The sequence below is a fragment of the Mauremys mutica genome, chromosome 3 (assembly GCF_020497125.1).
Source record: "Mauremys mutica isolate MM-2020 ecotype Southern chromosome 3, ASM2049712v1, whole genome shotgun sequence".
In the NCBI taxonomy this organism is placed as follows: domain Eukaryota; kingdom Metazoa; phylum Chordata; order Testudines; family Geoemydidae; genus Mauremys; species Mauremys mutica.
Window position 1 is genome coordinate 165,270,221 of NC_059074.1, and position 22,117 is coordinate 165,292,337.

At 43.1% G+C, this 22,117-nt stretch overlaps 2 protein-coding genes across 3 annotated transcripts in view; one reads left to right on the forward strand and one right to left on the reverse strand.

The window, feature by feature from the left end:
• SMYD2 (SET and MYND domain containing 2) overlaps window positions 1-13,200 on the forward strand; it is a 65,308-nt gene extending 52,108 nt beyond the window's left edge. For both annotated transcript variants that reach the window (XM_045009982.1, XM_045009981.1), the window contains exons 8-12: window positions 404-514; window positions 4,402-4,522; window positions 7,256-7,430; window positions 8,933-9,041; window positions 12,781-13,200. In XM_045009982.1, the coding sequence (XP_044865917.1) occupies window positions 404-514; window positions 4,402-4,522; window positions 7,256-7,430; window positions 8,933-9,041; window positions 12,781-12,861 (597 nt within the window). In that variant the 3' untranslated portion in view covers window positions 12,862-13,200. The remainder of the gene's footprint in view (window positions 1-403; window positions 515-4,401; window positions 4,523-7,255; window positions 7,431-8,932; window positions 9,042-12,780) is intronic.
• A 2,716-nt stretch (window positions 13,201-15,916) lies between these two features.
• The window catches only part of PTPN14 (protein tyrosine phosphatase non-receptor type 14), a 197,183-nt gene continuing 190,982 nt past the window's right edge, over window positions 15,917-22,117 (reverse strand). Inside the window, exon 20 of the mRNA XM_045010243.1 lies at window positions 15,917-18,774. The gene's annotated coding sequence lies outside the window, so the exon portion shown is untranslated. The remainder of the gene's footprint in view (window positions 18,775-22,117) is intronic.

Sequence of the window (22,117 nt, forward strand, 5' to 3'; positions counted from 1 at the left end):
GCCTGGCAAGAGCCGAGATGGCACACTTAAAGCCATGATATTTTTAGGAATAGAAAAGCTTTCTTGCCCAGTCCAGAATCTTGCCTGTCCTGAGCCTCCATCAGAGGGGAAATTCCACCCTTAGAAGGAGGAAGCATTTCTCTGGCAGACTGAATTAATGAAATAGCGACTGATTGGAGCTGCTGAGAAGTTTTAAATGTAAGAATTAGTCCCTGGGAAGTGGGATTAGTGGACAGGTGATGTGATTGTAGGGATGCAATATGTTGTACAGGTATATGGTGATCTGATTATATTAGATATTTGAAATATATAGTTTGTATGTATGTGGTGTTTGTTATAACATGTGGGTGCACTTACTTTATTATGCAAGTTTTTTGATTGATTTTGTATGTTTTTCCTTTAGATTTTTACTAGTTATATCGATCTGTTGTACCCTACAGAAGATAGAAATGATCGGTTAAGAGACTCCTATTTCTTCACCTGTGACTGCAGGGAATGCATTACTAAAGAAAAGGTAATATAACCATGGTATAGAAGTATGTTCCTGATGACCTACCCACATACCAGAGGCTTTCATGCTGTTTTCTATCTGACTAATCAGATTTGGAATGTAGGGAGTGCTTTCTGTCTGAGACCTTCTCTCATACCCTTTCTCTCCACTGTAACCATGAAGTATCATGGAATATCCTGGTAGGTACTTGCTGAAAGGTAATATGAAAACTGTTAGACCCAAGTTTTTGTACTGAGTGTCGCCACAAACTGGATGTGTGGGGCATTTTGCACAAGAAATCAGTTTGTTCTGACTTGGTATTCTTTCCTCCCCTCTTCCCCCCGCCCTGCATATTGTGAAATTCTCTCGGTTCTTCCTGGCTTTCTGAAAGTATCGCACAATGCAACATTACAAATACCAGAAGTCTCTCTGCAGTTCATGGTACCAGTGATGTACGGAATGATTGATTTATTCTGGTCTTTCTTCTGTGAACCAAGAAGTACCACAAGGATTTCACAGGGGGAATTTAGGGCTTGATCATGAACCCATCAGTGTCAAGCCTGGCTTGCCACTGACTTCAAAGAGTGCACTTAAAAGAGTTATTTAAAACCTAATTCTGTGCCGAATGGCTCCCACAGCCTGATAATTGGGGATTTTCAGCAAACAAATCTCTGCTTAACTGAGTTCTTGTATTTGTGCTGCCGCTCAGCTTTAATGTGACAATACGTGTGTGGCACTACTATCAGATCGGCTAACTTTTGTATCCTTTCCATGACCTTGTGTGTTACCCTTGTCATATGTAGTCCAAGAAAAACGGTGTTGTGATGGTAGCTGTGGGAACAAAGTTTCAATAAAAGCTCTTTATTAAAAAGAAATCTTGTTAGGCAGAAAACATAATTGATTTGTTACATACTGTAGGTTACAGTTAACTGTACAAATTAATCAAAGACCTATATATAGATGGCTTTATTTTAGTAGGAAATATGTCACAATTACCAGGCTGACTGCCCCTCTGACTCCTCTTGATCTCTTTGAGTACACCCTCTTTCAGGTCTCTCGCCTATAGCTATCAGCTTTCTGAGGGTGAACTTACACAGTTCTCCCACTCAGATCAGATACTGGGCTGCAGGCCCCTGTGATCAGCCACAATTACTCAGCAGGCCTGACTTGTACGCAGCACCTGCAGCTCTGTTCTCTCTAAGGGAAAGACAGTGGTAACCAGTGACCGGCGTCTCCTTAAAGCAATGTATTTAATATAACAAAAGCATTAAGAAAAAAACAGTCTTAAAACAATAAAACAGACAGTACTCATGTCTAGTTTACCAGGTATCTAACTATTTTCCACATAGGGATCCTGTAGGTCTAAGATTCTTTTGGACCCCTTGTGAGACGGGGTCTACAATCCTACACAAAAGAAAGGCAGGCAGGGGGTGAGAAGCCTGCCTGCCTGCAGACAGCAAAACCAGTCCCACCCTACCTCAGCTGTGAGAAATCTCAATTAGAGAGAGAGAAGGCCCCAACTGCTGTAGCTAATGAGGGCAAACCCAAGTATAAAGAGGGAGGAAGAGACCAGGTAGAAGAGCTCAAGACTTCAAGGGAGTTGTAACTCTTTGTTAGAGGAGCTAGTGTCTGCCTGCCTCTGAGAGACTACTTCCCTCCTGGAAGTACAAGGGAGGTAGCTGGAGATGGGAGCCTTAAGGACCAAAGGTTTTTTGACTCCTTCATGTGATGTTTATGGACTTGGCCTCTTTTTTTTTTGCTGATTGGATTTATGCCACTGTTGCCCAGGTCCAGGACTGACCTAGGCTTATTGAGCTGGGTCTTTGTACAAGGTGGTGTCAGTCACTGCTGACACCCCTCCTGAGAGTCTCATTAGTGAAGTCTGTTCTCATAACTCACAAACCATCCTCCTCCCGCACCCCCACATTCCCTTAAGAGAGAATGTCCTTTCAAAGCTGTTTAGTCCTTTTGATCTCCAGGTTCCCAGCCTGGCAAAATAAAACTTGCATCTTCCTTGGAGACAGGATGAAACTAATTGCTTCCCCCGTTGTCTTTCAAAGGTGTGCCTGGATATTCTTATCTAGGACCATTGTGTTGCTTTCCTGCTTACTCTTGCCATAGTCCCCACTGATTTTAAGCATTGCAGAGATATAATAAATATTCCACAACCCCCAATATAAATTGGTTTCTTGTTAACTAGGTAGCATATCAGTATTCTTAGATTATTATATAGGAACTCCATGACCATCACACTCAGTTTTCTATAATATAAATATAGGGTGAAATCCTGCCCCTGTTGAAGTCAGTGGGAGTTTTTGCCACTGGCATCAGTGAAGCTGGGATTTCACCCATAACATTTAATGTACCACTCACAAAACAACCTGTCACTCTTCCTCTTATGGAAATATCTACTGTCAAAAGGACATGAAGGGGAAGTATGGAATCGGATTCATTTTCCATTGAATTAAGTTTCTTGGTGGGCCTAAAGTGTCTGGGTTTTTAGTATGGGAATTTAGAAAACTTATGTCAAATAAGCAGTGAACCTTCTTATTTGGAAGTGGGTTAGTGACTGACGGTGTGACCAGTTACTACAGTGCTGGGCACTTTACAAATCTGTGTAAAAACAATATTGGAAAACTCTCTTGGTTTACTGACAAAGGAGGGCAATGTCAGATGAGCAGCTCAAGCAAATACAGAACAGTGGACAAAATCTGCTGTTATACCTATACAATGGGGTCAGACTGTTTGAAATTCTGTGTCTTGTGTTACTCAGGTGAGACTAGATGATCATAATGGTCCATCTGGCCTTAAGAGCTGTGAAATCTCTAATGTGATTGAAAGCAGAATTTGGCCATATATAAAAATGATTGGAAAGGTGAATTTAAAGAAGTTTGATTAGTTCTAGTCATGCAAGATGTACTGCATGTACAGCAGAACCCTGCTAATCTGCACTTCATTAATGTGCACGCTAAGGATCACCCATGCACAACTGGCAGTCTTCACCCACCTTTCAAAGCTCACATAGCAAGGACCAAGAGGCTTCTGACACCAGGAGTTCACAGTTTAGAATTCACACTGGGGTTAACACTAGATGCTTCTAAAAACCCAACGTCACAAGGCAGCAGTTCCGAGCTTTTGAAATTCTTGGAGAGTATCATAGCGTCTAACTGGGGACACACTCTTAGCCTTCTTGAAGAGGCAGAGGGGCAATTGCCCTGCCGGGGGTGCTTGTACTAGGTGAGGAAGCCATTGCAGAGAGAACGAGAGCAAGCAGTAGCTTTCTGGTTTGTAGCGTTATAGCACGACCCCACAAACCAGCACTGTTTCTGAGAGAACCATTTTGCCACATCATCCCCCATAGCAACTATCTCCTTGCTTGTACCAGTGTTGTTCTGCTACTTCTGAGGCACCTACTGTATGGTGCCCAGCAGTATTGGTGAGAGAGCAGGGGGTTTTGAGACTTGTCCTGAGGCAGTGCCTTGTCAGATGGAGTCAGAGGCACTGCTGAATAGGTGCTCTTTGCACCGCTTGTAGCTTCCCATCAACACTGTGGAGAAACTATGGCATCTGGATCTGAGTTGAAGACCTTATTGCAGATGTTGCAACCAGTTGGTACAAGTGACATTTATAAAACACCTTGGGATAGCTCTTGCGTTGTGGACGCAGTCATCGTCCAGGAGTTTGCAAGCTCAGAGCATTCCAGCCGAAGGTTTAGAGAAAAATGACAGAGGAATAGTCTACTTTCTCTGTTTTCTCCCCTACAGATTTCAGTGGTTTCTTTGTGGGAGCCTAAAATTCCAACCATGCCTTTTATTTTATTAATCTTATGTAGCTTTTAAACTCTGTGTGTGGATGTGCCTTTACGTGTGAGGTTTGGGATTGCATTTGTAATTCTCATGTGCTTCCTTCAGGACAAAGATAAATTGGAAATCCGCAAACTGAATGAACCTCCATCAGCAGAAACTGTCCGAGACACGATCAAATATGCCCGAAATGTGATTGAGGAATTCAGGCGAGCCAAACACTACAAATATATCCTTTGCTTTGCCTTTCTCTTGCCCCTGCTGGCTTGTTTTGCAAGTTTTAAATCTTTTTGATATCCTGAGGCTCACTCCTTTTAGACTCCCACTGCCCCCCCCCCCCAATGCACTTCTGAAGGCAGTTAGAAACTAGACAGTCTTGTTCTCCTCTTTGTTTGTGAAGAGAGAATTTTCTCTGAAGTGGGTGCATGCGTGTATGAGAGGGATTGTCAGAACATTGTGTTGCTGCCTTCTCTTTACAAAAAGTGTTGTTATGCTGAAGAATCTGTTTGTTTCCCTTTAGACTGAAAATGTTTCCTGTCTTGAGTGAGGTACGTTTTAACAGGTAGAAAATATTCAAGTAGATCCACCACATCCCAGAGCTGGATGGCTTTTTGGCCAATCTGTGTTTGTGCAGAAGCCCATACTTTCGAAGACATAGTGGGTAGAAAAATAAAGAACCGAGCCAACAGCAGGATGATTTCAAAGCCCTTAAAATGTCAAAGCAGTTAGGAAGGTTAGTGATACTATTTACAGAGAGTCTCGTCTTACTGTCCTGAAGTTAAGGACCAGTCCAATGGACCGCAGTGGCTGAGGCCCTTAGCCAAACCATACAGGCTGATTGCTCACCGCCAGAAGTTTCCTTCTGTTGGGAACCAGGCCAAGTCTGTATCAGTTGCTTGTTACATGTGAGCCAGCCTCAGCCCTGGGTGCACTCAATGGACTTTCACCCCTTTATACTAGGTCTGGATTTGGCCCTCTGGCTGCACCTGCCCCCATTTGTCACAGGTGACAATTTAGCCCTAGAGAATATCTGTCGACTTGACACCAGAATCAGTGGATGTGGCGGTAGTAGGGGCCGGTGGTTGATGTTAAAGGGTCTCCCTAGCTAAACTCAGCAATGTCAAGGGCCATGTAAGGTCTGATGATTAAATGATAGAATAGTCGTGATTTTAAACATTGGAAGGAGTGGCTATGAGGCCTTAATCAGGGGGTCTCTGTGCTTGTGCAGAGCAGCAGCTACAAGCCCCTGTAAAAATAAAACTCAGCTGAGCGTCCCACCCTGCACACTGAGCCTGCTTTTGCAGCGGAGGAGATAGGTGTGGCCCACAGAAATCTGTTTCCACTGATAATTACATTGTAAACTCGTCAGAGCAGGGATTGTGTCTCCATATGTGTTGCACAGAATCATTCCCTGGTCGTGACTGGGATCTGCGTTTGCTAGTGCAAAATAAGCATGGAATAGAGCCATGGAGGAAAACCCTTCAAAAGGCTTTTAAAACTAGATGGGGTTTATTTGTATTTTTAATCTTAAAAACAAAAAGCTTGCTTGAGCAGGTTAACTGTCCACCTGACATCCTGGGCGAGAGAGGCACACAGAGCAGACCCAAACATAAGATCATCTAATGGTCACACTAAGGACAAGCTGGTCTTACCATAAAAATTGAGGGAAGACCAGAAATGACAGGTAAATACCATTGAATAGTGAGGTGGGGGTGGTCTTGTATAACGTTTGTAGAATATGAAACTTAAATGGTTTCCTTTAAAAATTACTCTTGGAATGCTCAGAAGGGTGTGTGCAAGAGAGAGAGAGGTGTGTGCAATTCCAGAGCTCTTCAAAGTGCTCTGCAAACACTAATCCTCACAACGCCCCTAGGAAGGAGACAAGTACTGTCTTATCCCTTGCATGAACTGGAGCATGGAAAGGTGATGCAGCAAGGCCAACCTGCAGGTCTGTGACAGAGCCAGGATTAGAACACTGGAGTTCCTGGCGTATGCTCAGTCCACTAGACCACACTGCCTCTCTGCGTAATAGAGGCTTTCGGTTCACACGTCAATGAAAAAATTATGCCGTGCCAAAATAGTTCCCACAGCTATTGTTAAAAATAAAGTCTAGGGATGAAATCCTGGCTCCACTAAAGTCAATGGGAGTTTTACCATTGACGTCAATGAGGCCAAGACTTCACTCTAGATGTCTGCAGTCACAAGTGCTGCGTGTTTTAGGGACAGAGTAGCACTCAACACCAAATCCTGGGTGTTCATCTACTTGTGAAACTGAGAGCATTGCTTCTTCAGTTGCTGTTATCCACTTCAGCAGGAATACTTGTGCATTGCCACGGAGTAGGCTAGGGTCCAGAAGTAGCACAGGCTCTTTGCAAAATGGTCGTGCTTAGTCTTTTGGAGGCAGAAGAAGAAATAACTTCTGTCACTCGCTGTAGAGCATGGCCATGAGAATTTATGTAGAGGATGTGAAAGCACTTATGGGAGACATGTTGAAATAGGAGGTGTAGCTATATCCCCCCGTGGCCAGATGCAGTTTGTAGTCCCCCATACCCTGTGACCCAATCCTTTTCTCAGCCTTGATGCAGGGATGGGGAATTCGTACATGGAAAATTCCACTCTTCACTAGCCACTGCTGCCACGCTGCACTTCACTCCCTCACCCCCCAAAGTACACCAGCACTGGTGCAAGAAAACCACTCCAGTCTCAAGGCCGGGTTTGCAGGTCTGACAATTAAGGTGCGGGGGACATGCAAACTGAGCACGCTTGATCTGGAGTTGCTGAGACCTGGAACCCCTTGATGCCATTTTTAACAGTCCCTTTTTCAAAGAAGAGCTGTACTTAAAGAAAAGCTTCTCAAAACCATTCTTTACTGGACAACCATAACGTGGGTATCCTCAAGCCGTATAACACAGGTATGTAGTTGGAAACCACTCATTTAATGTGTTCCTTGACTCCACTGTACCTCCTAGTGAATTACTGGAGGTTTGTGAGCTTAGTCTGGACAAGATGGGCTCCGTGTTTGAAGACAGTAATGTTTATATGCTGCATATGATGTATCAGGCCATGGGAGTCTGTCTGTACATGCAAGACTGGGATGGTGCATTGCGCTATGGGGAAAAAATTATCAAACCATACAGGTAAACTTAGGAGCTTTTATTTTTAATTACATATTGCAGTAAGTTGAACACATGTTTAAACAAAACATAGGGGCAGGCATCACTAATCTGATTGCACCTTCTATATAGATGCACTGTACAGTAGTGAATGTTCATGGCCTGTTTAGAATGAGATGCAGGTCCAGATTCAGATAGTGTTTACTTGATCTGAATAGGGCCAAGATATTAACAATACTTGGCTTTTTGCAAATTCCTGCCACAGAATTGCAGGACCTGTTTACACCCCCAGCTGTCTTTCCTTAGATTGGTGGCTGTACTAATCTTGCTTAGTTACTGTAACATGTGTTCATCTCTAATATTGTATTGATCGTTTGCCTGAGACTAATTTTTTAATCTTAACCCTGTCTGAATACTGTAGTTAATATCCTGGCCCTTGCATATTAATAGAGATTCCAGTCGTCCTGTTGGTTCACTTCATTCATCACCCCCTGTGGAAAATGGCTACAAGGCTCTTTTCCCATTGAATGGACTGGGCAGCAGAGGGAGCTTGAACTCTGCTCCTCCTGATTCTCAGACTGAGCTTGTCAAGTCCTTGATGGTCTTGGCTACCTCTCCCTTGGAGCAAGAGCCTGAGAGAATGTGCAAACTCAGGGCTCTTGCACAGGGACAGGGCAGTGCAGCACAGCAAGAGCCACCCAGATGTTACCTTTGAGAGGAAACCAAAGAATCTCCCTTGTTCGGTTTCTTTTCTGGGCCATGCGTCCCTCGTTTGTGACAGCCAGTACATTACACATGGGTCTGACCCCGCCACAAGTCTCCCCAGGAAATTCTCATCTAAAGGTGTAATTTGCTCTCCAGCTGAGGGAGTGCAAGTGAACCTCTCCCTTTGGATGCCAGTGTAAAGTCATAGATCAGCTGGCAGGGAGCTGTGATTGTGCTGGCTCACTCGCTTTCTCTCCGGGGGCTGAATAGTATTTATCATCCTTGTGACTTGCCCAGCTTCCACTGGCTCGGAGCCTGGCATTCCAGGTCAGCTGCTGAACCCAGCTCCTGCAGTTTGAAGTTTACTTTGCTGCAACTCCAGAGCTGCATTCCAAAGACTTGTTCAGTACACCCCCTCAGTCACCCCCAGACACGCAGTGCTGACAGTGTGCCTTTGGAATAAGAAGAATCCTTAGTGCTTAGGGGCGGGGTGGCTCAGGGAATTGGTAATGGTACAGAGCTTTTCACCCTTTTAGTGGGCCAGATTAAATGCAGTGACCGCAAGTCACTGCCACTTGGTGGCTGTTCAGAGGCCTGGGGTGGGTGAAATGAATGTTGTGATCTCAGTCCAATTCTCAGTTGCGTCCTCATCCCACAAACAATAGATACTGACTCATGGCAGCCACAGCAGAGAGTGCAAGGATTGAATGAGCAGGGAGAATGAGCCAGCTTCTCACACCTAGAGCCAGGGAGAGGGGTTGTGGGGAAATACTGTGGAAACTTTTTGCAGGATCTGATTATGCCAAGTTTTTCTTTCGCAGTAAGCATTATCCGTTATACTCCCTGAACGTTGCCTCCATGTGGCTGAAGTTAGGGAGGCTTTATATGGGACTTGAAAACACAACTGCTGGAGTAAAAGCTCTAAAAAAGGTATTTCCACCCTTACCCAGTAACTATAGCAATTTTAGCTAGGCATGTGCTCGTTGAAGTGTTACCATTTCTTAACCAATGAATGACTTGCTAGAAAACTTACCATGTCTTGTATTTAGTTACTTGATTTTCATGCTTTCCTTAATTCAGCGTGTGTTTGTTATAAAGATGTAATGCAACTGCTGTTGCATCATTTCACTGTCTGTTATGCAAAGCAGGTCTTTCCTGATCTTTTCACTATTAACTTTAATACTTCAGAATCAAAATAGTATGTATGTCATATTCCCTTCATTGAGTCAGAGTTCCACTTCAGCTAGAGAAGTAACTGTAGGTGCAGTTGCATTTCATTTACTTGCTTGTTGAAGGAGCTATGTCTCTTCCTTCCATCCACACTCCCCCCACCCCCCAATTCCTGGTCCTTGAAGCATCACATACTTTATTTCTATGGTTCATATATTGTTAAGTTGTTCAAAAACTGAACATGTTTCTGGCTCTCACTCATTCTGGAATAGGACACAGGCAGATTGTTTCATTTGGTGGGTTGAATTTTTAATGCATATGATAGATTATATTGTGCTGTGATAGCAAACCCCTCACATTTCTATTTGATTCTTCTCCTCCCATTACTAATCTGTACTGTGTTTCATGATCCTTTCTTTCACCTGTTGTTTTTGGATGTGTAGCCTCTTTGATACAAGTAAATACCCTTTTGGTTTCCTTAACCTCAGTGATTTTTTGTTACTTTGGTCTGGAATTCCCTGATTTTTGTAGAGGCTTTTTTAGGTAAGACAGACTTGAGCCAGTATTAAAGCAGACCTCCAGCCTACAAGAGCCTGCATAAATTACATATTTTAAATGTATTTTTTAAACAATTTAATGTTGGTCAGAATACAAACAGTGCAGGTAAATCTGTTGGCAGTCAGTTTCCCAACATAAATATTTTTCTAAAGTCTCATTTCCAAAAATAGCCTCCAGGAACACTTGAACACACCCGCAAAAGCATCCCAGATACTGGTGCTGCATCTTGAGGCTTATTAGAAAACAAAACAATTGTCTTCTCATATCTCTTTAGAAATCGCTCAGACAGGATCTGTAGAGTTCATCCTTTGAGTGAGATGGGAAAGCACGGGTCATTGTTGCTATTCACATGGAAGTTAAATCTTCTAAAGCTAACAGTAGGGGATAATCCTAGTCAATATTCCCTTGGTAAAATGGGTTCTAAGATGTTGTGAGCTCTTACTCCATGGTCTCTCAAACTATGCATAGTGTGCCCAGCCATTTGATAGCGTTGTCACCAGCTCGGTGAAGAACTGGGAACCTGCGGTCAAAGTAAGTCAGTGGCACTCATCAAAGATATGCAACAGTCTGAAGCTGACCACATCTACATCGTGGGTCATTACAGAAACCCTATTTGAAAAGATTGGCCGCACAATTGCCCAGTCCTGTTCAAAACCAGTTCAGGAATGCCCACAGGTGCCTTGGTCAAAACCTGGTGGGCAGGTGGTTGGGTTAGTAACAAGAGCATGATTAATGACCGTCATCACTGCCCACTTGTTATGCCAAGCAGATTCCACAGTCATCCTGTGGTGGCATAAGTGACCAGAAAGGGCATCTATAAGACATGTGAAGAGTTGAAGGTGGTTGAAGAGGTCTGAGTACAGAGGCAAGTTGCTGTTCTCACTGATCTTGGGCGGGAGCATCATGGAGGCCCCCCCACAGTGAATGTGAGGTGGTGTTATGTTACTAAGTCTTGGCAGCTATGGCAACAGAGTTGCACGTAAAGTCCCAGTAACGATGCACATAGATTTAAGCTCTACATCGACCAGCCTCGTGTGAAACAAGCAACACCAGGCAGGAACACAGTACTCTACTGTTGAATAGCAGAGGGCAAGGGCTGATGTTCTAAGCGTCTGGACACTCACACCCCAGGTTGAGCTGGCCAGTTTTCTGAGCAAGTTGTTCCGAGGGCTAACTTTGGCTGCTGTCTTCAAGTGGTTGTGGTACATCAATGACCTATCCAGTGTCATGCTGAGGCAAACAGGGTTTGGGTTGTGCTGCAGGTGTTGGATATTTAAGAAAATATTTAACTCATGGCATGGGCTTGCGTTATGTAGATGAAATGTGATAGAAACCAGAAAAACTTGGATGCAGGTGTCAGACTACAGTAGTCTGCCATGAGCTTCATATTCTCATTTAGGACCATGTTAATTTCTGAGGAGGATTGAGCGTGATAGCTGTGGCCGATGTCATCAACACAGATAAACTTGTGTGAGAGTGTTGCTGGCAAGTCATCGATGTACGTATTGAACAGTATTAGTGAAAGAACGGAATCTTGAGGAAGTCCACCAATCTGACACTTCCAGGAACAGCAACCATCACCCATGCGGCCTCTGAACCACCTGTTTTTGAGGAAGAGCTTTACTACTTTGACCACACAAGGCAGGGCAACTCGAGAGAGTTTACACAGAAGACCTGTGTGCCAAACCATGTCATAAGCAGTGGTCAAATCCAAGAAGATGGCCCTGTCTTTAGATTTTGTTGAAAACTGTTGGCTCCATGGTGGCTTCTGTCCTTGGCAAAGTTTGGTCTTAAACTCTCCACTGACTATTTCCACCCACATATCTATGCACTCCATTCCTCGGGTCTCACTTTGTTCTCTGTCCTCATTATTGCACCTAAGGCTACTTATTTTTCTGCTGCTCTTTGACAGATGGATAGTCTCCCTCAATTCTCACTTTAAAACCCAATTTTTCTATTGGGGTAATACACACATGAGAAAGCACTTTTGACACTGTCAATAGCACCAATTGGTTTTGTCTACCCCCAGTTTTAGATTTTAAACTCCTGGGGGTACAGTGTGTCTTCAGATGAAGAGTGTAGATCACCTTTTACAATAGACCCCAACCCTGAGTAGAGCCTCTACATCTTATTGCAGCACAAATGCTTAAGTCTCAGCACTATTTTCCTTTCTGATGTGTGTGTGATTACTTGATTATGTGCTGGTGAGAGTGGCTTAGTGGTCTAAGGCATCAGGCTTGAAACATCTGATCACATTATGTTCACTGAAGCCCTTTTGACTTGCTGAGATAGATAAATTGGGTTCCAGGCAATTTACCATGGGTATAGGAGAGGAGTTGAACTCATTGGTCTGGAACAGCTGTCAAAATATTCTCTACTCCAGCAGTTCTCAGACTGTGGGTTGGGACCCCAAAGTGGGTCACAACCCCATTTTAATGGGGTCTCCAGGGCTGGTGTGGTGGGGCTCAAGTATTAGGTCCCCTGCCCAGGGATGAAGCCCTTGGGCTTTGGCTGCCCTCTCTGCCTGTAGTGGTGGGGCTTGGGGCCCCCCCATCCAGGGTGGCAGGGCTCAAGCTACAGTCCCCCCTCCTGGGGGCATGTAGTAATTTTTGTTGTCAGAAGGAGGTGGCGGTGCAGTGAAGTTTGAGAACCCCTGCCCTACTCTATTCCCTAGCTTGCAGCTTTCAATCTTAGAGTTGGCAGCATTTCCAGTGGCGCTGTATGTACTTAGTTTTGAAAAATGCTTTGAGATCCTTCAGGATGAAAAGTGCTGTATGAATGTAAAACATTCTATAAAATGAAATTCATATGGTTTCCTATGGAGTAGATAACTTTAAAGGGCTAATAGCTAGAGGTGTCACTGTTCCATACCCCTGAGGAGAATACTTCTAGCCTAATGCTAACTATGAATCAATTATGTGAATATTTTTTCCTTTCACAGGCAATTGCTATTATGGAAGTAGCACACGGAAAAGATCATCCATACATTTCAGAGATCAAAAACGAATTCAAGGACCACTGAGCCTCTGAATCTATGCAGTCCCTCTACCTTTATTTAAAAGCCTTGCTACCAAACCTACAAGAGTGCTTTGAAAAGTGCTGTCTTATGAAGCACTTCTGTAATGTAAGTGGCATGACACACATGTTGTGCACTTGGGCCTTGCATCTTGCATTCTCTAAGGCTTATGCAAAACATCTTTAACCTTTGCAAATTCTCAAATGCTTTTTTAAGAAAGGAAATGTCGTGGTTTCATCCAGGTCATGCCTTCGACAGCTCATGTGCAGAAGACCAATTTTTTTCCTCTACAAATTGTAATGTGTTAGCTGTGTAAAGTAAATAAAAGTGGTACATTGTCATGGCCCTACTTGTTTGCTTTGTGCTTGCGTTAATTTTGTGACAAACTTTCTCTTACTCTCTGAAGAATTAGAAATTTAAAGCAGCTACTTTTCCTATATCCATTGTTTCTAGTACTTTTCTTTAGGAGCTTGAAAATGTCTATTCCTACCAATTTTATTCCATTTCAAAAACATTGAGCTTAAGGGAGCTTGATGATCCTGGCTCAGTGCACTTGTGCTGAATTGTTGTAGGCTCCCCCCCAATGTACTTTAACTCCGAGTGTTTGTAGGCACAGTAGCAGCTTCTACAGAGGTAGCATATATAAGCCTTTGTCCACGCAAGGGCATAAGCTGGAGTACCCCCTTTGTCACAGGGTTTAACCTAGCATAGGCCAGGGGCTAAGGTTTCAGTTCCATGGGTTTGGAGGGTGCTGAAGTTGGATTTGCCTTCATGCTGAACCCATAAGGGAAGGTGCCATAAATTGCTGCTATTATCCCTTAGTGATTTTAGAACCCTGCCTTCAAGACCATCTTAGGCTGGGGAGTACCTGGCTTCAGGGAGCCTGTAACAGGGACACTGGCTGGGGTTAAAGTGAGCTGGTCTGAAGCGGACACGCCTTGCCTTGTTAGAGAAGCCCTTTTGCCTCCAGCAGATCACAGGGAGCTGCCACCAGAGGAGCCAGAACATCCCTGTCTGTTAGTTGTTGAGTTGGAGACCAACTTGCACCCCTTTCCCCACCTCCAGAAGAATCCAAAAGAAGCTCAAATTGAAACTCGGGGTTTGTTTTTAAATGAGGCTGGACAGAGGGGGATTGGTTGGTTGTCTTTAAGAAGCCAGGAGGCTCCCTTTCCCTCTTAATTACACATTTAAAGTCAATCAGGTGTGGAGTTAAATTACATAAACATACTGTACCATTTTTACAGCTTGCAGAGCGGGCATGAGAAATCGGAGATGGTAATTGTGTAGCAGCACCCCACCTACCCAATCTGGCTTCAGGCTAGCTCCTGCCTCAGTTTCCCCTCAGTTCCAGGGCCGATTACCTGCCTTCATTTTCCACCCTGTGTAAGCAGGCTTGTTTCTCCTGTCCAGGAAGGACTAACCACACCACGTTTTTCAAGTCCTTTCTGAAAGTCTACATGACAAAATTAAGTCTGCGTAAGTTAATCAGCTTACAACCACCGCAGTAATTAAATTACTTTTGCATATCCATACTACACTCCTTGTGTCAGTGGTGCATGTCCTCACCAGGAGCACCTGCACGGATTTAACTGTTGATGTAAGCAATACAGCACCTGCAGCTATATCAACCTAAGTGCTACATTGAGACTGTCAACCAAAGAGGTGGAGTTAAGTCAGTAGGAGCTACATTTCAGGGTATGGCTACACTTACGGTTTGCAGCGCTGGTCATCCAGCTGTGTAGGAGCAGCGCTGGTGTGTGGCCACACTCACAGCTACCAGCGCTGGTGTGTGGCCACATTTGGAGCATTTGCAGCACTGTTGGGAGTGCTGCATTATGGGCAGCTATCCCAGCATTCAAGTGCACCAGCGTGCTTTTCAAAAGAGGGGGGTGGAGGGTGGTGTACTGTGACAGGGAGCGGGGAAGATAGAGAGAATGGATTTTTGGAGCCAACACTGTGTGTTAGCTTCCTGGATTGGAAAAATCACAAAATGTTCATGAGCCCTTAGTCTTAACTCTAATTGCAAACAGCCTGCCTCCAACACGGACTCCCCCCTGTTTCACTCACTCCCTGTGGTGTACTGTGACAGGGAGCGGGGAAGAGAGAGATTGGAAAAATCACAAAATGTTTGCGAACCCTAACAGCCTGCATCCAACACTGTTTCCCCTGCCTCTCATTTGATCGTTCACAGCCAGGTACAGATAGCTCCTGTTTGCTGTGATCAGTGTTTGTTTTTATAGATAAGCAGTTCAAACGGAGCTCCGATCGGCTCTGTTCTGTTTCATTCACTCTCCCTGCATGCCTCTCATTTGATTGTTTACAGCCAGGTACAGAACGGAGCTCCGATCACAACAAAACAAAGAGAGGCTGCATAACAAAACAAAGAGAGTAATTTATAAAAGCATTCTGGGATACACCTTATTCCCTGGAGGCCAATCACAGTGCTGGTGTGTGGCCACACTTGATGACCAGCGCTGCAGCACCAGCGCTGGAATCCTTATTCCCCATGCCGAGTGAGGTGTACGGCCAGCGCTGCAGCCAGGGAGTTGCAGCGCTGGAAGTGCCCTGCAGGTGTGGCCACTTACTAATTGCAGCGCTGGTGGAGGCTTTCCAGCGCTGCAAATCGCCAGTGTAGCCATACCCTTAGTGTAGATGCTTAAAGTTAGATCGATATAAGCTGCCTTAATTGACAGAAAAATCCACAAAGTGACACACACAATGCAGGCTGATACTCTGCCTCCCCTCTCCGCTGTTCTTGACTCTGAGCATGAGAAGATTAGACTAATGCAGTGTGACCACTTCCAGGAACTGCTACAGTACCTCTCTTTGATAGCGCTTTCTCACCATAACTGGAATGATGTTGACAACCACTACCAATGTTTATAATCCTGCCCCAAGCAGCAGTGTCACGGAAGGAAGAAGAGTAGAAAATTCTATGAAGTGCACTAAGGCCTTTGCTGTACCAACCTAACAAACATTGGAGGGGCTCAAATACTGCAGCGAAAGGTGCAAGTTTAAAACCTTAAGCTAGACAGGAAGAAAAACAAGTGAATTTCCTTAGGGAGGAAAAAAAAGTTTATTGCATACTATGAATACAAAGGATAAACAATCTTTTACAAAAAAGCTTAGTGAGTCATGAGTCTCACATCCGAAAAGGCATATAGGAAACTATTTACACAAGGCAGTGAAAGATGTAAAAAAGTTATTGCAGTCATCTAATGCTGAATAGTTCTTTTTATAAAGAGAAGAGAAACAGTGCAAAAATACTGTCAAAAGTAATCAGTTTTATACACAAGATAAAACTGATAAGCATAAGCTTATGTACTGATATGAATAATATACATTAAAATATAAAATAGCATGCATAGTTTTTTTAGGACTTTCAATAGTATAAAATGAGTATGCCATTCATCTTGAATTAAAAGGGGTGTGGAAATTGACCTCAATTGTCTACAAAATGTATACATACTATGAGGCTGAGAAATTGTTAAACCATTGTCTTGGACTTAACTGTAATGTACAGAGTTACAGAACAAATACAAAAGCAAGCATTGAAATACTGAAGTAAAATAGAACATCCAGTGATGTAAAACTAATTTAACATGTAACATATGTCCCACACAATTATACATGTGTAAACTTTTTTCCTTTGAAAAATATCAACAATAAGATATTTTACTAGTGGGGAAAATGTCTTCTATAAGGAGCAACCTCAACAGGCCAATTATCCCATTTACAAAATGCTTCTAGTTTTGTTGATTTGTTTTAAAAAATAGCAGCAAGAGAATGGATCTTTGCAAGAAAAACTGCAGTGATTAAATTCTAATCAATTCCTCTCCATTTCACTCAGGTACCAGTCCTCCTGAGCTGATTAGGACGCTTACCTGTATAAGGAGTGCTGAACTGAGGCCCTAGATAGGTGAATATTGACATTAAAATAAATTGCAAATTTTAAAGAGTTTATTTGTTTTTAGAAATGTTAGTTTTATTTCCCCTATTTCGAAATGGTGCTGGGATTGTTCAATTAGGGCTGCTGGTATATTGCTAAATTTCCATTTGCTGCCAAGGTGGACAGTCCTGCATTTCTTGTGCCTGTAAAGCGCACAATGAGAGTTGCATATGCATCAGATGCAGAAAGGCTAACCTTTGTATACAATGAAATACTGATCAACTGGCAAATGCATGGATAGGCTAGGGAATTTCATAGTGGTTTCAGGTAGAGCATGTTATGGTTTTATTTGCTGGAAGAATTGGATGAATATAAATACTTATTTTTGACACACACATTGTCTGGTAAATAACAGTTGACATTAAAACAAAAGTTAAACAAAACTTCCTAAAAGAATTTACCCTAAAGCCTCCAGCTTCTAAATCCAGAATATTTTTAATTCTATAAATACTGATACTTGGAGCTGGGACAACAGATAAATAAGCCACAGCTATTGGGGCAGAAGTGTCCTTCAATGAATTTGGTTTAAATGTCTGGACTGCATTAGTAATGTGAGCAGGTGAAATTAGTGAAAGAATAACTACAGCCTGCTATCCTCTCAATCCAAAACAAATCAAGCAACATCTGACCACTGTTAATGTGAGTGAAGTGAATGTATTCATACCACCTACAATACAAAGTTACATCAGGTTTAGTATGAAAGCCTGAAGACTATATTCCATTAACTCTGAAACCCCATTCAGTGCCCAAGGGGATGTAACTCAATTTCCAGCCCACTAGAGAGCATTGTATCAGACTGTGAAGCTGGGTATTCCTGCATGCAGAGTCTCACCCTGCCCTACCCTACTTGTGCCTGGTCACATGCCCATTTCCCATTTATATGCATGGCAAAATGGCCCCAAATTCTGCAGCCAGTACCTTCAAATCATCAGAGGAAACCCTCATGTTTAGGGTTCCTGCAGAGACAGCACCCAGCTGCTGGCATGGCGTGTTGTGGCAGGTCAATTGAGGCAGCCAGGGACAGAGCAGATGAACTTCAGGCACTGGGCAGAGCTCCATCCCTTCTGCGCCGCAAAGTGCGGTGGAATGCAAACTTCAGAACTCCGTAAGTTCTGATCAAACTATTTATGAGTGAATTCTAAATTTAGCAAAGCCATTTTTCCCATCCCTGACCTATATATAGTTGAGAGCATGAACTCTACCCATGAGCTGGGGACTTGGGTACTATGGAATTTGGGGTCAATGTTAACTATTAGCAGTTCAACATGTTTAATATTAAATCACAAAAGTTATGGCTGTTAAAATGTTATTGTTTATCTAGAAAAAATGAATGCAGGCTTATTGATCTACTTAAAATTCCCTTTTATGAAGTAGATGAAGGAGCATAAGACATCAACAGGGATACAACATGGGTGAATGTGTCGGATAGAAACTGGCAAGAGTTGGAAGAAGTCTATTTGGAGTTAGTTTTCAGAACTGCTTCAAGTAGCTGTGCAGTTCAATTTGTGGGAGTTGGTGCTTTAAAAGTGGTTTCTTGCAAACTACCCATTGCCCAGGCTTTGATGTGAATACAGCATGAAAACCACAAATATAACTAGGGTTTTCATTCTCCTTTTCCTTTTAAAAGACTCAGATGCTAAAACTGTGAGAAAGAAATGAAAAGATATTGTTCCTTTAAGTCCCATCCTTTCATTTCTATTGTAACAAATGAAATTGGATAGAAAATGCTTATTCCTGTCCTTCCCTTAAGGTGAAGAAAATACGTTCCAAAGAACCGGGGTGTGATAAAGCTGCAGTCCTTCAGCATCAGAAGATTGTTTTTCCCTCTACAATATGGAGTAGATTCACCTCTCTCAACTGTAAAACCCTGGCATGAAGTTACAGTTACAAATGGTACTAGAGAGGAAGCTCTGGAGACGTACACCATCTCAGTTCATCTCAGATGCTAGCTGATCTAGTCCAGATAAAATCTAGCAGGAAAAATACACTGAAGTCAGACAAAAGGAAAAGTCTAAAATTACCAAGCTTTCAATAAAAGGGAAAGAGTGAGTCACTTTGGATTCCAGCTACTGTTAGTAGCTGACTGAAAGTGGTTGTTATGTGACCATCTAGCTGGCTCATTAATAGGCACCTATTGCTAATGTTGAAAGGCTTTTGGTGCCATTTTGTAATTAATTTTATTTTTTTAAGAAACCTATAATGTGCCTTTGCACTACGAAGAGCCATGTAATGACAATGGTGCTGAATTTTCTTCCTTTTTAACACAGCTATTTATGCTTTCTCATAACTTTTTTTCCCTGTGCTTACAGAAGAGCCAAAGTAGCAGTAGTCATATACATTTCAGCCAAGATACCTGACTAATACGACCTAGGAACAAATTATTTTCCCTTCTGATTTTCTACCTTTCAAATCCAAATGGAGCAATGGAACTTGACAGCGCTGAGTTCAAACTTAATTCATCATTAGGAAATTATTCAAAAAGCTATAACGAGATAACTAATTTAATACACTTTGCTTCAAGGTTTATTCCTTGGCCTGATTCCCAGATATAAAGCATCTCTGTGCAATTACCATACAGATGCCACTGAAAAGACTTTAAATGGTTGCTGCTAATTTAACAAGGGAGATGTTGGCACTGGCAGAAGGCATTAGAGGAAAACTAAAGATGACTGAAGAAGCAGCTGATTCTTAAACATAATATCAAGATAGTTTAACTAGGTCTATATTTTTTTTTCCTAACCATCCTTTGGTGGCTTGAAACTGAAACCTCTCTTTTCTTTTCTCACCATTATGCCTTCACCCTAGTATGTTATTGTAAATGCCAAGCTACCAGCATAGACAACATCTGTAAGGCGCTCAGACCCAGAGCCTCAAAGGTATTTATTTAGGTGCCTAATGTGAGTTAAGTATCTAAAATACCTTTGAGGATCTGGTTTGAGTGTCCTCAACTCCCAACTGAAGTTGAGGGCACTCAGAACCTTGTAGGAGTGAGCCTTTAACCATTTGTTTAAAACCATTACCTGGCCTTTGCAAACAGCTTTAATCAGAACAAACAGAAGAGCTTACATTTGGCTGCCAAAGTCCGGAAGACAAGTTCTGGAAAAGCAGCAGCTGGGGGTGACCATACTGAGTGCAATGTTTCCCCCTAATCCTGGCTCTCCTATAAAGTTGACACACTGCAGGCTCTGCTTGCTGGACTACAGTGGGTGTTTCCAGATTAGGGGTTAGGGAGTATGGCTCTAAACCCACGTACAGTCACTAGGTACCCATCCAGTTTAGATTGTTTCTAGAGTACGACAGGTGGAAGCTATCTAATGGGTCATGGCTAGCCAGGAGAAAGCAAATAAAACACAGATGACAGCAGTAAATTGTCTCATTTGGAGGGAGGGGGGAATTTGGCCCTGATTTATACATTGTACAAGCTCAGTCAGGTAATAGCAAAGGCCTGAGCAGACTTTTTAAAGTTAAGCTTCCTTTTTTCTGCTCAAAACTAACAGAAAACCGCCCCATCAAAAGTACTGCCAAGTGACTATACCAGACTCAAAATGCTCTTCCATCCATTTCTTTCACAAGTGTTGTAATAGAGCGTCGCTAGCACACATCCAAAGCAAACCCTTGACTGAAACCACATTTATGCCTGGATTCTTTAATGTTTTCTGGTATTTCAAGCAAAGCCTGCTTGGGCCTTGCAGGGTGATGTACACAAGTGGACTCCTGCCCCTGGCTTCTGGGGGTTGCCGTGGGGGTGCATCGTGAACACTGCAGGGCTGTCAGTCATATGGGGCTAAAACTGAGAGCTGATGAAAGCAAATGCAGTTCCACTGAGCTTAGTACATTACACTGGATTTGAATTTGACCCATTGTACCAAGTTTTCTAAGATCTGGTGGCTTTGGTTTTTCACGAGTCAGTGCCACCCAGCTATACTGTTAATTACATTTTTTTTTTTAAACAAGTGCAGCAGCTATCACTTTTGGACAAAGTCATCCACAGTGAACACGTGGCTTCAGTGAAATAAATTAATGACCTAGAGGAGGGAACTTGCACAAAGGATGTGGAACAGTCAGCCAGTATCAAGGAAAGGCGGAGGGAAAAGAGGAAAGCGATGGTCTGCGTGGTTAAGGTTCTGGCCTGGGATTTAGAGCCACGAATGGAACCCACGTCTCCTGCCACAGACTTCATGTGTGACCTTGGGTAAGTCACTTAAAGTAGCAGTACCTCGCCTCATCACTTGTATAATGGGGATAACAACACTTCCTTTCTCTCCCCATTTGTCTGCCTTGTCTATTCAGATTGTAAAACTTTGGGGCAGGGATTCTCTCTCCTTATGTGATGTAGTAGACTGGGGCCTTCAGTGGCTACTGCAATATAAATAAAAGGAGAGAAAGGATACAAAGAGACCTGGGATAAAAATGGTAACCTGAGTGGGCAAATGGCCTCTGCAATTTAATGCAGGGGGCCGGGTGGAGGAATGAAAGCTAAGAAATAAAGCTTGCCAGTGCCAGAGGGGCTGGGGTGTGATATGGTCAAACTGCGAGACATTGACTGGGAAAGAATCGGGGGCAGGAGCAGTCTGTAAGCTAAAAACTTCAGCTCACTATTTTGGCAGCAGCAGCCAGGATAGTAAACAGAATACAGGGATATAGGTCAGAGAGCACAGATCACTATGGCACTGTACGAAGGGCTAGAACGTAAACCATCTAAGTGACTGAGAACGATTTGTGCCGAAAACAAAACTCTCCCATTGGAGATGAGATGTCTAGACCTTAATGACATTCCTTGCCTGAATAAGGTGAGTGGGATTTGGCCTTGTGACAACAATGAAAGGGTTAGTCATTTGTGAGAACATAATGTCTGACTTCTATTTTCTGGGCTGCAATTGGCTGACTTTTTCTATTGCTCAACCCAAAGCCCACTAAGGTTGATGGAAAGACTCCCACTGACTACAACGTGGTTGGGTTCAGGGCCCTAGCAAGAATATTACAGCTCTTTATCTAGGAAGGGATCAAAGGCTGGTGGATATTAACAAAGGTGTAATATGGCTTCTTGTCAAATATTAAGCTGCAATGGTAATTCTTGCCAAATTTTGAACGTCTGAGGTCTCTGTACACCTGATTATAGTGGCGTTGGAACAATTTTTATAGTGGGGGTGCTGAGAACCATTGAACAAAACTAAACGCTGTATATGATGGAAACCACTTCAAGCCAAGAGGTACTGCCACACACCCAGCTTTCCTGCCTGAAATACCCTACTGCTTACTTTGTAATGCTTCCATCCATTCATTCATTTATGGATGCATGTTTTGGGTTCTCTG